The sequence below is a fragment of the Phocoena phocoena genome, chromosome 6, assembly GCF_963924675.1.
Source record: "Phocoena phocoena chromosome 6, mPhoPho1.1, whole genome shotgun sequence".
Taxonomy (NCBI): Eukaryota; Metazoa; Chordata; class Mammalia; order Artiodactyla; family Phocoenidae; genus Phocoena; species Phocoena phocoena.
In genome coordinates, this window is record NC_089224.1 from 45992521 (window position 1) to 46008561 (window position 16041).

Consider the following 16041-nt stretch of genomic DNA (forward strand, 5'->3'; position numbering starts at 1 on the left):
ACTGACAAAAGATTACTTGAGCCTTCCTCGGCTCCCACCTCTTACCAAAATCTACACTCACTTTCTCTGTTTCCTCAGTTACCATTCACTCCCTTATTCCAATCTGGTTCCTATCACCAACACTCTGCTGAACCTGCTTCCTTTAACATGAACAATAAATTTCTACTTGCTGGATCCTAAGGGGACTTTCTATCCCATACTTAAATCCTCTCCCCAGGACACTGTTGACCATTCCCCTTTTTGAGATATTCCTTCCCTTGATTTTCATGTCTGAGACAGATGACATGGGACAGAGTATCTCAAAAGGGGGAATGGTCATCTGTCTCTTCTGCTTGTTATACAATCCTTCTAGCTGTACTTTCTCAGACTTCTCTTTATCAGTACACTCCAAATATTTACAGCCCCTGGAATCGTATCCCAAGCCCTGTCATGAAGTCCACGGTTAAAACTTCCACCCCAAAGTAGAAATCTATTTACAAGTCTATACCTTTAGCCTAGGCTTCTATCCTGAATTCTAAAACCATATATCCATCTATGACCCATGCATACCTCAAACCAAGCATATCTAAAACTAAATTTACCATCTTCTCTTCAGCATCGGCTACCATTTCTCAAGTGAACGGCACCATCCAGTTGCCCAAAATAGAAAGCTGAGACTCTACCAAGGACCTTCTCCTTGACCATGTAATCAAGCACAAAGCCCTAATGATTTAATGTCCTATATTTCTCTTTTCCTGCTCTAATTTCCCTAATTAGCCCCTGCCATGGACTGAGATCCCTCCCTACCAAAATATATACGTTGAAGCCCTTAGTGCCAACTGACTGTACTTGGGGTAAGGAAGTAATTAGTTAAATGAGATCATAAGGGTGCGGCCTTAAAACAAAAGGATTAGTGTTCTTATAAGAAGAAACAATAGAGACCTCATCCTTGCTCTCTCTCTGCTTTGTGATGACACAGTGAGAGAGCAGCCTTTTTCAAGCCAGGAAGAGCAAGAGCCCTTACTAGGAATCAAATTGGCCAGCACCCTCATCTTGGACTTCCTAGTCTTCAGAATTGTGAGAAATAAATTTCTGTTGTTTAAGCCACTCAGTCTCTGATATTTTGTTAAGGCAGCCCTAGCAATCTAAGACATCCCTCCTCACTTCCTGCCCTATTAGTGTCGCTCTGCTCTAAACCCTCCTCCACTCTCCCGCCAGAATGATCTTCCACACACAAAAATATGAGGGCACCTCTTTGCTGAAAGGTCTTCCATAGCATGCCACTGCCTAGAAGATAAGATGTAAGCTCATTTGTGTGGTATGGAAGACCCTTCATGATAGGCCCAGCCTTATCTCTTACACCTTAATCCTTTGGCAACACTCAACACTTTTTTTCTGAACAAGCCATGCCTGCCTACTCGCTCATGTTTCTGTGCCGGGGCACATGCTGCTCCAGCAGCTGGAATGCCTTCCCAGCCTCTGGTTTGTACCAAGCAAACTCCTACTCAGACTTCCTCAAATCTGAACTCATGCCCTACCTCCCTTAAATTGTGCTCCCATTGTACTTTAAATATACCCCCATACAAGCAATTTACCTTATTGTACTACTATTATTTATTTGCATGTTTGTAAGCTCCTTGAGGTCACAGAATGGCCTTTTCATCTAAGTACAAGTGGCCCTTGAATAACACATGGGTTTGAACTGCACAGGTCCACTTGTACATGGATTTTTGTCGACAGATATGTACTACAGTACTACACAATCAGCGGTTGGTTGAATCAACAGATGCAGAACTCCAGATAGGGAGAGCCAACTGTAAAGTTATATGTGTATTTTCCGCTGAGTGGAGGATTGGCACCCCTAATTCCTAAGTTGTTCAAGGGTCAACTGAATTCTTCTATAGGGTGTGGCATATAAGTGTTCAATACTTGTCTTCTACATGAATAAATGAAAAAAATACCACAGTGGTAGACCCTTAACTGATGCTCCAAAGAGTATTTAATGACTCATTTTTATAATGAATGATAGTAGTACTATTGATGCATTACTAGTAAGATCTAATAGTATTAGATCAAAACACCTTTAATATGCAAGAAAGAGAGCACACCCACCCTGCTACTAAAAGACTTACTTAAGTGATAACTGACATTAAAACTTCTTACTATCCTTACCTCCTTCAGAAGTTCAACACTGTGCTCTAAAAGGTGAATTAAAGATGAGCATTCCCCAGTTATGTTTAAGCTGACTTCACAGACACACAGCAGCTGAAGGGTCATCTGGATAAGCTGAATTTTCCAGAAAACAGGATGACGCAAAAGGCTTAAATATACTTCTTCGATAAACAGCATCACTTCTGTTGTCTGTATCAAATCTCTCATCTGTTTGAGAAACAATCTTGTGATATTAAAATAATACACAAACCAAAGGATAATTTTAGCTTATATAAGAAGCTTTACCAATAAAATTTTTTTCCTCTAAACCTATAAAGACTTAAAAGGGATAAAGAAATTTATGTAACTCAGAGAGAGTTAAACCATACAACTCTGCTTTCTCCTTTTGTCACTAACCAAAACACAATTTGCTACTGTTTTTGTTACTGCTGGCTGGCACAAATCCTTTTCATTTATTTTTCTAACTACTCTGAGTGCAGACTTTTAAAGACAAATTACATGACAATACCAACATGTTGAAGGAAATTAATTAAAGTTGGTTCTGAGTTCTCCAAATGGACTCTCCTTTCTATAATTTCAACATAGCTACCTGGAAGGAAAGGGTTGGCATGTTATTCTAATGCACTGCTAAGCCCTTCATCTGAACGAAATTTGCTCAGACAACCTTAACTGAGAGCATCATTTCCACACTTGGCAGATGCAGTGAAAGACGACATTCAAATGGTAGTGTCTTCTCAGCTGGCTAATGTATTAGATAGGAAGGACTTGGGTGCTCTTGAAAATCCCAATTCAATTCAAACCCAGCTGTTCTGATCAAAATTCTGGAGTTAGTATTAAGGATATGGTCCTGCTCACAGACACACTGGCATTTCCCAGAGATTACAAACAATGAACCATCTGCTTCAATCAGGAGCCTTGTGTCTGTTAAATTCATCAAGAGGAAAGCCTACAGTTAACCAGCTGTACCTTTCACCAGTCGTTACCACCATAATAACCCAAAATGACTATAAGTTATACACAGAGAGAGAAGTTAATTCCGAACAAACAAGAAAAAAAAGAACTATTAAAAGATCAAGGGGAGGAGACAGCAGAGAATACTTAAGTTATAAAAAAATAAATGTGAACAGTTCAGTAGCTAAATTATTTCATTCTTTTGCAAATATACAATGGCAAAGGCAAAAGGCCACCAAGAAAGGAATTTTTTTTTTCAAGAAAGGAATTTACAACAAAGTAAAGCCCCATGTTTATTTGACAATATATTTCCTTGAGTGCATTTTTTTGTACATACTTGAAATTTTCCGTAATAAAAAAATTTTTTGAAAGACAACCTCAGCAACTTAGCATTAAAGGCTCTCTAATCTTTAACATTACCAAAATTCTTAACAAGAATACTTTGTAAGTAATGGTTTCTCTTTATGTAGAAATAGAACATGTGCAATGAATAATATGTGAGATGACAAAAGTCACAATTAAAAAGAACTACTGGAACCAAAGTCAACAGTGAAGTTCAAAGCAGGTTAAATCCAAAAAAAGACAATTCCATAAATACAAAATGGAAGAACAATTGGAGTGAGAAGAAAAAGAAACAGGAGTTTCACAGACCATCATCTCATTGACCTATGGGTCAATAGGGTTGACAGCTACTTCTCAGGAAAAAAATTTTTAATTAACATGATGGTATTGAAATGCTCAGTATGGATCAGACCACATCTATACTACTGTATTCAGCTCTAAGAAGAACATTTCATAGTGACACATCCTCAACACCAATAAACTAGAGAATTCCTTGCAAATAACAGTGAAAAGTCAGAACCATTTCATGTGGAGAAGTAAAGAAACTGATGAAGAAAAGAAAGGAGGGAGGGGAGGGAGTAAAGGATGAAAGGGAAGAAAATGAAGGAAGAGAGAAACAACACAAGATAGGATGCAGATGGGCTTTTTAAAAAGCTTATTTTGCTTTGTTTCGAGAAGAAGGGGGACTGATGGGTAATCTTAGGAAAATGCAGGTCAATTTAGAAGTACTTGCTAAAAAAAAAAATAATAAATGGTTGCCTTGCAAAATAGCATGCTTCCTATCACTAAAATATTTAATTAGTCGTGGGATGGTTGTCTCTCGGAGAGGAAAAGAAGTGCCTATAACCCGTGGGAAAATGGATGACATTGCCACTAAGACCCCTCCCAACTCTCAAATTCTTCATTCCAATAAAGCTGATTTGTTAAGTTATTAAATGTATTTATGTCACTAGTTCCATTAGTTCCAAATGACGGATCTCTTTTTTCCTCACCTATCTTGACTATATTAACAAGCCACAGATTTCCAGAAATATTGCACAGAACACACTTATAGAAGTATTTAGGCTTGTCAATATAGGTTGATGACGATGAAGGCAAACACCTACCAAAGAGCACAGAACAGGGTAATGCAAGCATCGTATGGAAAAACTGTACACTAGTTCAAAACATCCGCCTATACATTGCTTTGTTGCCCACACAAAACAAAAGCTTTGGAAAAGCCACAGGAGAATTCACTTGAATTAACTTTTCTCTGCCTTGATTATAGGAAAGCCTATTTATGAGCCATAAAAGAGTCACTCTAGTGACTCCTTGCTAACACAAACTTAAAACAGGTCATCTGTGACCTCAAGTGATCACCTTGAAAAATAATCACAGATTCCCTCCATCAGCTAAGCAGCATGGTGTTCAGATTCTAGGCAAACAACAAATCTAGATGGTGGGATGGGATAAATGAATCACTACACCCAAATCACAACAAGCTGGCAACTGGAATTTTTTTTAAATCTGTAGTTATAGAGACATTAGCTCAAATCTACCTCTCCCCTGAATTCCCTAAGCATTTTATCCATACCTCTGTATGGATAAAATACTTCATCCATCTACTCTGAATTATACAAATATATATACTTGTTTTAGCTCTCTTACTAGACTGTGGTCTTCCCAAGAGCAGGATCCATCAGGGTCACCACATATACTGTAAGGGGACTTGTGAAAACTGGAATCTAGCCAGCACTCAGCTGGTCAAGCCCTGCGTCCCTAGGGCTGCATCTGCCCAGAGAGATGCCTTTTTTCCAAACTTACACAAAAAGGACATTTTTTTTCCTTATAACCCTCTCAGTCTCCAGCACAAGGAAAAACTTAATGCAAAATTATTTTCCCTGAGAAGTCTTTCTTATAGATTTCATTCCTACTATTCCTAAAATGGACTATGTTGATTTATATTTCTGTGAATTTAGTTAACATTGTATATATTAAAGTGAAATCTAGATTTGTTATCATCTCCAAAACCCTGCAAGCATTTCTAGAGCTGTTTGCCAGATCACATGGGCTCTATTTTAGGTACAAAAATAACAATCACCACTTACTAATGCTGGTGCTATATTAGTGAAGGAGGAGGAAAGGCCTTACCTGCAAACATGGAACCATGTCGCAACACAGTTGTAGCATCTGTTGTTCCAATATTGATGGTTGTTCTTTGTCATAAAGAACCCGAGGGTGAAGTAAGACTTTGAGCAGAGCTAGTCGGAGTTTAGCATATTCTTGTAACTGGGATGGTTCACAATACAGATACCATAGAAACGGTGCCATTATTTGGATACATGAAACTTCTGACCTGCAAGTAAGCCATGGAATGCATAAGCCAGTAACTGAGTTAAACAGAGTACCAAGCAAGTAAGTGTCAAACATCAACTTAGAGCTCATGACATATCATAAACTATGATACCATTGAGTGTATCTTTTTTTCATGACTCTTCTATTCCACCATGACCCACCTAAACCCATGCCAAACAGTTCTTTGTACACTGGGGAGAATGACTCAACACCTGGAGCCCACAAGCCTGATGCCCAGGACTAAGACGGCCTCTACTTGCACACTAGAATAGCATCTACATCTCCAGGACCAGTCTTTGGTGAACATCAGAATCATCTGAGAACCTTTCTAGAATTGTAGATTAGGATCCATTTTTCCAGGAGTATGCATGCATTTTTGGAAAAACTCGACAGGTAAGGTCCTATGTAAAACAAAGACATACAGACATCCCAAGAAGATGATGATAACAGTTAACATTTACTTGTCAACTTGTTAGCACTCAGAGTGTGCAAGTTACTGCACTTTATGCCTTTAAACTCAGTCAATCCTCACCACAACCCTATGAAATAAAAATATTATTATCCCATTATGCAGATACAGAAACTGAGGCAGAGAGGGGTAATTTGTCAAGTCCCTCCTCTTAAGTTCTTCCCACTCAGAGGAGGAAGACTTTACATATGTTTCGGATCTATTTAGATTACAATACATCCCAATAACTCCAAGTCCAAAGACACTAACATGCCAGAATGACCTTTCAGATATAAAAATTTGATCATATCATTAATCAGCTTGAAAAACTTATGCTTAAGATAAAGGACTTAGCCCAATTCACAAACCCTTCATAATTTGGCCTCTTTCCAGTCTCATTTCTTGCTTTTCTCCACTCTCCACTGAACTACACTAAACTTCTTTCAGATCTCTAATCAAGCCATCTGGGCTTTCTTCTCACCTGCTGTTCCATCTACCTATAATACTCTCCCCTTTCTCCCTAATTTCTCTCATCTTTCAGTTCTCCCTTTAAAATGACTTCCTGAGGGCCTTCCCTGATACCTAGCCTTGGTCAGATCCCCATTATGTGCCTGCACAGGATAATGACTTTATTGTCATTATTTATTTAATATCTCCATCCCCTGACAGACTATAAGCCAATGAGGGCATGAACCATGGATTTCTGTTTAATGCTGTATCCCAAATAACTGTACACACTAGGTCCTCAAAGAGATGCTCAATCATTAAATGAATCGATTCATTTACACTAAGTTATAGAGTGGATTTACAATTAGCATGCATCGATTAAGTATCACAATTTTAATATTTTTCATATTGATTATACACAAGTTATTACTAGATAAGATATAAAGATGAACCAGGCATTATCTATCCTTAAGAAGCATAGAGTCTAACAGGGACAATCAGCTCTGTTTCTGGACTAGAGAATATAAAGTGAAAACTGTTAAAAGAAAGGTATAAAGTGCAATACTTATTGGAGGAAATGGCATTTGGGTTATGCCTGACAACATAATTTTATAATACTATACATCCCATAGCAATGTGATTTCAAAACACCATTAACATTAATAAAAATTAAAAAGTTACCAAATTGATAAGATTTAATCTATTCATTTATTTGCTTGACAAAATTTCTGAGTTCCTACAGTATACCATTCACTCTTCTATGTGCTAGAAACCAAGCAAGAAACAAAAACAGATGAAATCCATGCTCTGATGAAATCCATGCTCACAATCTGGAGGGATTTTTTTTTTTCATGAGCACAAACACACAATCCATAAAAAACAAAAAGACTTGTGAGTTCATAATTATGAAACATATGGCTTCATCACACTACCCGCTTTAGGAAACTAAAAAAAGTTTCATAGATTAAGCAAGTAGACAATGTATGTATGGGTTAGAATATGGAGCCGAAAAGAGATTTAAGAAACATTGTTCCTCCATCTCTCGCTAATAATGTACTCCCCAAAGAATAAATACCAGCCAGGTGTCAAAAACATCCATGAATAGCTTATCAGTTTTCTCCTACTTTGAAATGCTGAAGGTGAAATGCAAGGTTCATACAAAGAAATATATTTCCAAGTTGCTGTTAATATTTGACATCAGGAGCATAATGTTGAGCTTTCCTAGAACAATATACTTTTTAAAAATCTCTGTGGCTTAATCTGTCCTGATTTTAGATTTTGCATTTCCTATGTGGTATCTGATGATCTACTATCACTGCAGTGGGGTATGCAATTAACAGGGCTTAAGGAGAAAAGGGAAATAATAAAACAGATAACCTGAAATCCCAAAGTGATTAAGAATGTTTAAAAATGCAACCAATTGTGCATGTATCTACACACAAGGCTTTCATATATGTTCACCAAGGATGGAGAAGCAGTGGGAAAAGACTTGTAATGAAAATCAAAACACTGAGCCTTTGGGACCAACTCTGCCACTAGCCATGTGACCTTGAACAAGTCATTTAATGTTGCTCTCCTTAGTTCCCTCATCTGAAAAACTATGTGTTAGACTAGATAATCTTGAAGTATCCAGTCCTAAAGACCTTGACATCATTGTCAATTTACCCAATTCTCGGTTCTATAATGGTGAAGTCTTAACACCACAGGCCTTCTACAAATCAGTGCAGAATTTAACTGGAGAATCATGCCCCCAAAAATGTAGCACGAAGATACACTGCTATTTCAAGACATCTGTTGATACATTCTATTAAAAGTGAACCCATATATTTAGGCTAGCACCCTTCTACTCTACCACCTCCAGCGAGGTTTCTTCCCACATTTGTAATACAGTTTGTAATACAGCTATATTCTTTGTGTGACTTGATAGCTCATTCCTTTTTTCATTCCTGGGATCTTTCATTCCATTTCTGGGATATATATATATACATACATACACATACACACACACACACACACACACACATATATTTGCATACATTAAAGTTCACTTTTTGTGCTGTAAAATTCTATGGGTATTGATAAATGCGTAGTGTCATGTATCCACCATTACAATGTCATATGAAATACTTTTACTGCCTTAAAAATCCTCTATACTTCACCTTTTTAACCCTACCTCCCTCCCCCCAACAAACCCCTGGAAAGCACTAATCTGTTTGTCACTCTACAGTTTTACATTTTCCAGAATGTTATATAAATGAAATTATACAGCATGTAGACTTTTCAAAAAAAAAAAAAAAGTGAACCCAGCTACTCTAATCAACAATTCCTAACACAGAAGGAGCTAGAATACAAGCTATTGTCACATTTTGCCTCCTTCCTATAGTTGTGAATCACTATTTATATTCTTATTAAATTACCAAACTTCCTTCATTACCTTCTAAATGACAATGTAAAAACTACTAAGTTAACTTACTCTAAAATTAAATCTCAAGAAACTAACAATCTGCTGAAAATGCAAGCACAGTGATCAATTTCATCCTGCAAAGAACAGTCTCATAGTGCAAAAGTAGAAATGAGACAACTGTAATTATTCTTTGCAAATAAATATAAAATAATTTGAAACTTCTATAAAGCTCTAGATAGTATACTCTAACACTCCAGAATTCAAATGAAAGGAATAAGTCAATGAAAGCTTATCCATAAGTAAACCAAACTCAATTAATAATCTCTTCTCCTTATGACTATCTGGACATATATCATTAGAAGAACTACTTTCAAATTCCAATATAATAATCCTTTGAAATGAAACAACCAAAAAGTAAGTTAATTATTTGCTGACTAACTAAACCATTGGAAAAGAGAGATATTTGTAAGGATTACCCTAAAAACAAGCTAACAACAAATATGGCACATCAGCAGCAACATGTTTTTTTTGCTGCGGAGCACAGGCTCCGGATGCGCAGGCTCAGCGGCCATGGCGCACGGGCCCAGCCGCTCTGCAGCACGTGGGATCCTCCCAGACCGGGGCACGAACCCGTGTCCCCTGCATCGGCAGGCGGACTCCCAACCACTGTGCCACCAGGGAAGCCCAGCAACATCTTTTATAAAGTATCCCAATCTATTTAACAAGAGAAACTTCATTAAACAAATGTTTATAAATTTGTTATTTTTGCTTTCTGACATGGATGAACAAAGACTTTTTTAGTAAATATTAATATCTTACCTTCGAAAATGCAGTCCTAGGTGAGGGAAGAGAGGATGATAATAATGTTTATTTTAAGGTATTCATTCAATTGTTACATGGACTTTTATCACTGGCAAATGATTACAAGTTTCCCTATATCTCTTTAAAGCTTCCTGTAGCAGTATATCCTGCCTGGAAGTTCCATCTAAAACTGAAGTTATAGACTCAGAAATAATGTTCTAATACATTGTATGTATAGGACACTCTAAGACCTTCAAGAGCAAGAACACATGAACGTGGCTAGTGTGGTAAACTCAGGCACTGGATTACATGGGACAATGGTACCATCCCATCATGACCTTGTGTGACATACTAAGTATGCAGTGATATAATATTTTAGGAGGCACTCTACAACCCACTGCCTAGGCCCCACCAATCTGTGGGCCTCATGTGTATACATATATAAATTCAACATTTATAAAGCAACCAAAAATGTGCCAGGCATTATTAATATGAAGAATATTGAGACACAGTCCCTGCCCTCAAGAAAGTAAGAAAGTTTCACAGTTAATGGAGGAGAATAATTATAAGACCATACAGTAAGTATAATGATGTTAGAAATCACAACTGAAGTTACTAAGGGAGCATGTAAAAGAGACACCTAATTCAGCCTGTGGTAAGTACACACTTCCTAGGAGAGACAATACCTAAACAGAGATTTTTTTGATTTTTTTTTTTTAGTTTTTTGGCCACACCACACAGCATGTGGGATCTTAATTCCCCGACCAGGAATCAAACCCGTGCCCCTTGCAGTGGAAGCGTGGAGTCTTAACCTCTGGACCACCAGGCAAGTCCCTAAACAGAGATTTAAAATACAGAAATTAATCAAGAAAGGGCTAGGGTATTAGTCAGAAAAAGCACAGAGGCGAGAAAACAGCACTGTTTCCTGTGTGGAACCAAAGCAAGTCGGTGTATTGCTGAAATACATAATTCATAAATTATGAGATAAAGATAGGAGAAAATAAAATTGGTGAAACAGATCATACACAGAGCCTAGCATGACATAATAGATTTCGTCCTGTAGCCCAGGGATTTTCCAACTATTTCAGAGACCAAACTATTGTTTTCCAATAGAAAGCTTCCATAAGATATCAACACGTAAAAAAACAGTCTATAAGAAAAAGAGCTGAAGGGGTGTGAGGGTGTTTCCATGCTTAGCCTATACATTGCAAGTGCAGTTTGAAAATCACAGCTGCAGTGACTTAAGAAAGGGAGTGATGCAATAAGATCTGCTCTCTTGATGCGTCACCCTGATGGATGCTTAGAGAATGGCCTTGAACAGGACGAGATCGGAGGCAGAGATGCCAGTTAGGAATAGGTGGCAATAGCCACAGTAAGAGATGACCGCCTGAGCCAGTGCCATAGTAACAAGGACGTGAGAAAGCTTTGAGGAGCATCAGAAGGCAGAAGGCCTTGGTGAAGCTAAACTAACTGCACATATGGCAGCTATCTGGTCCCATTTGGCAGGACTGCTTAATCCCAACTGGCACTGGTTTCTAATAGAGAGATTAACTCACTAATCAATTTCCAGAGGGAAGAACCTGTCTTCCATATGTACCATGTAGTAGTTTACCAAATATTTCCAATCAACTTTCCCAACTAACCAATGCTTAGTTTATTTAATAATAGCTTTTCTCAGAGTCAATATTTCAACAATCAGTAAATCTGGTAGGATTTTTTTCTCTTACTCTTAAAAAGAAAATAGAAAACTATATCCTGCTCTAAGACATTTCCTTACTTCAGGAGAAAACATTACAATCAAAGCAGCTTAAAAGAAAAACTCTAAAATTAGCATATACTATACATCTCCCTCATTTATTTTATTTTACATTACCTTTCAGGGCATTGCTGGAAAAAAGTTGTCAGCTGTTGCAAAAGTACTGGCCAGCAATCAGGTCTGTGTTCAAGCACAGTGATCAAAGGCTGAGGATGGTTTCTGAAAAACAGAAAGTCACATTGGAAGCTGTCATTTCAGGACTACACCTTCTTAATATCCAAATATAGCTACAAAAAAGCCACTACCATCTAGATTCAAAATTGTCACAAAAATATCATTTGCTGCATTTGTTGCAGAGTTGGCTCATTAGAACTATGTTTTTCCTATATCTAATTCTTTTCCAGAAAAGAGAATAAACCCGGGTCTTAGAGACCCAAATTTGACAGCAGACTCTGCCATTTAATAGCTCTATGACTTTGACCAAGCTTCTCAATCCAGTAGCTCTTTCATATCCATCCCCTTGATTCCTGCATTCTTGGAAATCACTGGCCACCTCCTCCTCTTGCTGATCTCTTTCCAAACCTGGAAGGTTCCATTTCCTCTAACACTGCCCCAACCTATAAGCGCTATCTCTCCGTCTCTGTTCCCACTTACCCTCATTTTTCTCAGTATATGGTTCTGTGTTTCCCCAGTATACTTAAGGTGAGAAAAAAGAAAATATTTCTTCCATATCAAATAAACTCTGCAAATTATAAATTCTTGAAATTTCTGTTGAACAAGGACACATCTTTTATCTGGGCTACATCGATTAAGGTACCTAAAAGACTATATAAAATAAAAGATCTGAAATGTGGAGGATCCTCATATAATGGGGTTTAAAAAAAAAGGAAAAAAGCACAAATTATTTTAAATAGTTCAAAAAGTCTACTAGAAATTGTAAATTCATTAGCTTTTTAAACTATGAAGTACTAAACAAAGTTTTGATGTGGCTTTTTTTATTGCTAGTTTCAGGTGTACAGCAAACTGATTCGGTTATACATATATACATACGTATATATCTATATTCTTTTTTCGATTTTTTTCCATTTTAGGTTATTACAAGAAATTGAATATAGTTTCCTGTGCTATACAGTAAATCCTTGTTGTTTACCTATTTTATATATAGTAGTGTGCATCTATTAATCCCATACTCCCAATTTATCTCTCCCCTCTCCCTCCCCCTTTGATAACCGTAAGTTTGTTTTCTATGTCTGTGAGTCTGTTTCTGTTTTGTAAATAAGTTCATTTGTACTACTTTTTTTAAGATTTTTTTTTTTTTTTTTTTTTTTTGCGGTACGCGAGCCTCTCACTGTTGTGGCCTCTCCCGTTGCGGAGCACAGGCTCCAGACGCGCAGGCTCAGCGCCCATAGCTCACGGGCCCAGCCGCTCCGCGGCATGTGGGATCTTCCCGGACTGGGGCACGAACCCGTGTCCCCTGCATCAGCAGGGGGACTCTCAACCACTGCACCACCAGGGAAGCCCTAAGATGTTTTTTGATGTGGACTATTTTTAAAGTCTTTATTGAATTTTTTACAGTTTTGCTTCTGCTTTATGATTTGGATTTTTGGCTGTGAGGCATGTGGGATCCTAGCTCCCCAACCAGGGATCAAACCCACACCTCTTCCTTTGGAAGGCGAAGTCTTAACCACTGGACCGATGGGAAGTCCCTGTACTGTTTTTTTAGATTCCACATATAAGTGATGTCATAGAGTATTTGTCTTTCTCTGTCTGACTTACTTCACTTACATGATCATCTCTAGGTCCATCCATGTTGCTGCAAATGGTATTATTTCATTCTTCTTTTATTTTTTTTAACTTTTAATTTTATTTTGTAGTCGATTATCAATGTTGTATTAATTCAGGTGTACAGCAAAGTGATTCAGTTATACATATACGTGTATCTATTATTTTTCAAACTTTTTTAAAAATTAAACATGTTATTTGAAAAAAATTCAAAGCATATAGATGCATCTATCTTTTTTACATAAAAAGAATCATATGCATAATACTTTTCTTTAATCTTAATTTTTTTTTTTTTTTTTTTTTTTTTGCGGTACGCAGGCCTCTCACTGTTGTGGCCTCTCCCGTTGCAGAGCACAGGGTCCGGACGCGCAGGCTCAGCGGCCATGGCTCACAGACCCAGCCGCTCTGCAGCATGTGGGATCTTCCCGGACCGGGGCACGAACCCGTGTCCCCTGCATCAGCAGGCGGACGCTCAACCACTGCACCACCAGGGAAGCCCTCTTTAATCTCAATTTTTAACCCAATAATATAGCACTAGCAATGTTTAAAAAAAGAAAAAGATCAGTTACACCCAAATGATTTTTTACAACAGCCTTCTTGGTGGTTCTCAAAATGGGATCGCCTTACCAGCAATATCAGCATCACCTGGGAACTTGTTAGAAATGAAAATAAATTCTCAGGCCTCAGCCAGACCTAACAAATAGCTCTCCAGACAATTCTGATGCACTGCTATAAAGCAGTGGTGCTCAACCCTGGCTGCATGTTTGATTTAGCTGTGGAGCTCTTTTTAAAATACCAATGCCCAGGCTTCAATTATACTGGGGTTGCTAGGAGTGGAGCCCATGCATTAGTAATTTTTAAAAACTCTTCCAGCAATTCCAATGTGTTGCCAGGTTCATACCGGTACAAGTGAAAAACCACAGAAGAGGGAGGTTAGGAGTTGGGAAGTTTTCTGATTTATCTCTCTCTTAAACAGAAAAGTATGGCATATCCATCACACTGAAACCCTCATGTTAAACACCTCTCTGACACTACTACAAAGTTTCTGGTTATTATAACACCATCTCTCTACTTTCTCCTCAACCTCACCTAATCGGTACAAGTGAAAAACCACAGAAGAGGGAGGTTAGGAGTTGGGAAGTTTTCTGATTTATCTCTCTCTTAAACAGAAAAGTATGGCATATCCATCACACTGAAACCCTCATGTTAAACACCTCTCTGACACTACTACAAAGTTTCTGGTTATTATAACACCATCTCTCTACTTTCTCCTCAACCTCACCTAATCTATTAGACACTAACTTCACATGCTGGCAGCCTCCTGTTTGTTAAAGCACAGGCTATTTCTGACTGATCAGATTACTGCCACTGCTAAGGGATCGCTCCAAGCAACTTTTTATGCCAAAATTCAAAGATCCTATCAAAATCACATTTCCAAATTCCAAACTCTTTGGCAGTTAAACCTATCTAGAATTTGCTTCTGCTCTAGTTGCTACAGATATGAAGACACAAATGTTACAAATCCTTAAAGCCTCTCAGGTATGTCACATCAGCCAAACTTCTTAGATTATGAATTCAGTAGGTCATGTTCAAGTAAACATGAATAAAAAGGAAAGAATAGCAACTGCAATTATTTTAGCTATGGGTTTTCCTTCTGACAAGCACCATATTGAAATGAGGAGCATCAGATATGACCATCTATTAATCCTCCAGCTAATGGTGGCATTCATGACTATTTAAGAGGAAAATCCAACAAGTTGCCACATAGTTTTTGTGTGTTCATAAAGCACTTTAGTGCTTTGCAATACTCTTCCCTTATAAGTCACCCCCTAACTCCTCCCACCCCTCAATTCCCACCCCCAAAAACTGTCAAGAATCTATCTCCTGTTTAAAAACTGTTAAGAATCTATCTCCTTTCAAAAACAGTCTTGTCCAGATTAAATCACATCAACAGAGGTAAGAGATAGTAATTTTAAAGTAGGATTGGGAATGATGCATATATGGCAAACAACTCTGTTATAATTTAGCTTCTACCTCACTGGAATTGTGGGACCCACTCTGCTTTGTTGCATGAAGTTGAAGGCCTGCTTTGCTAGCACTGGGGTTCAGCAAATTCTTTTTAGTATCTCAGACTTAAAACTCTAAAGATGAGATTAAGAAGAATATAAAATAAGAATTTATCCAGATTAATTACTGACTTAGACATCTGGATAATTAACTTTTCCAGAGAATTGATTATGTCAGATCCAAGTGGAAATACTGTAGGAATAATATACAATATTGATTCCAAGAAGTTAAAAACCTCGAGGGAGAAAGGAAGTCCAAATTAAAAACGTTGAATATTACTACTGATTAACATTGATTACCAATATTATACTATTTCAACTGAGTACAACTAACTTAAAATCAATTATAATTGCCAAAATTTTGTTTTAATACTTTGAGCAAAGAATGAATTTGAAGCAAAGAGCTAAATTCTCCCTTGTGAATCATCAAACTGGTATGTGAATGCACATATAAAATAATATGTAAAGCCTTATGCTTTATAGAATGGACACAGTTTTTAATTCAATATACTTTATCGTGCAACTGCCATACATGAGGGGTTCTCAATCTCGGCACTAT

At 37.6% G+C, this 16041-nt stretch overlaps 1 protein-coding gene across 3 annotated transcripts in view; it reads right to left on the reverse strand.

The window, feature by feature from the left end:
• Positions 1-16041, reverse strand: part of FOCAD (focadhesin) — a 284287-nt gene that overhangs the window by 221558 nt on the left and 46688 nt on the right. For all 3 annotated transcript variants that reach the window (XM_065878458.1, XM_065878460.1, XM_065878459.1), the window contains 3 exons: positions 11752-11853; positions 5575-5779; positions 2152-2358 (listed from right to left, as the gene is read on the reverse strand). In XM_065878458.1, the coding sequence (XP_065734530.1) occupies positions 2152-2358; positions 5575-5779; positions 11752-11853 (514 nt within the window). The remainder of the gene's footprint in view (positions 1-2151; positions 2359-5574; positions 5780-11751; positions 11854-16041) is intronic.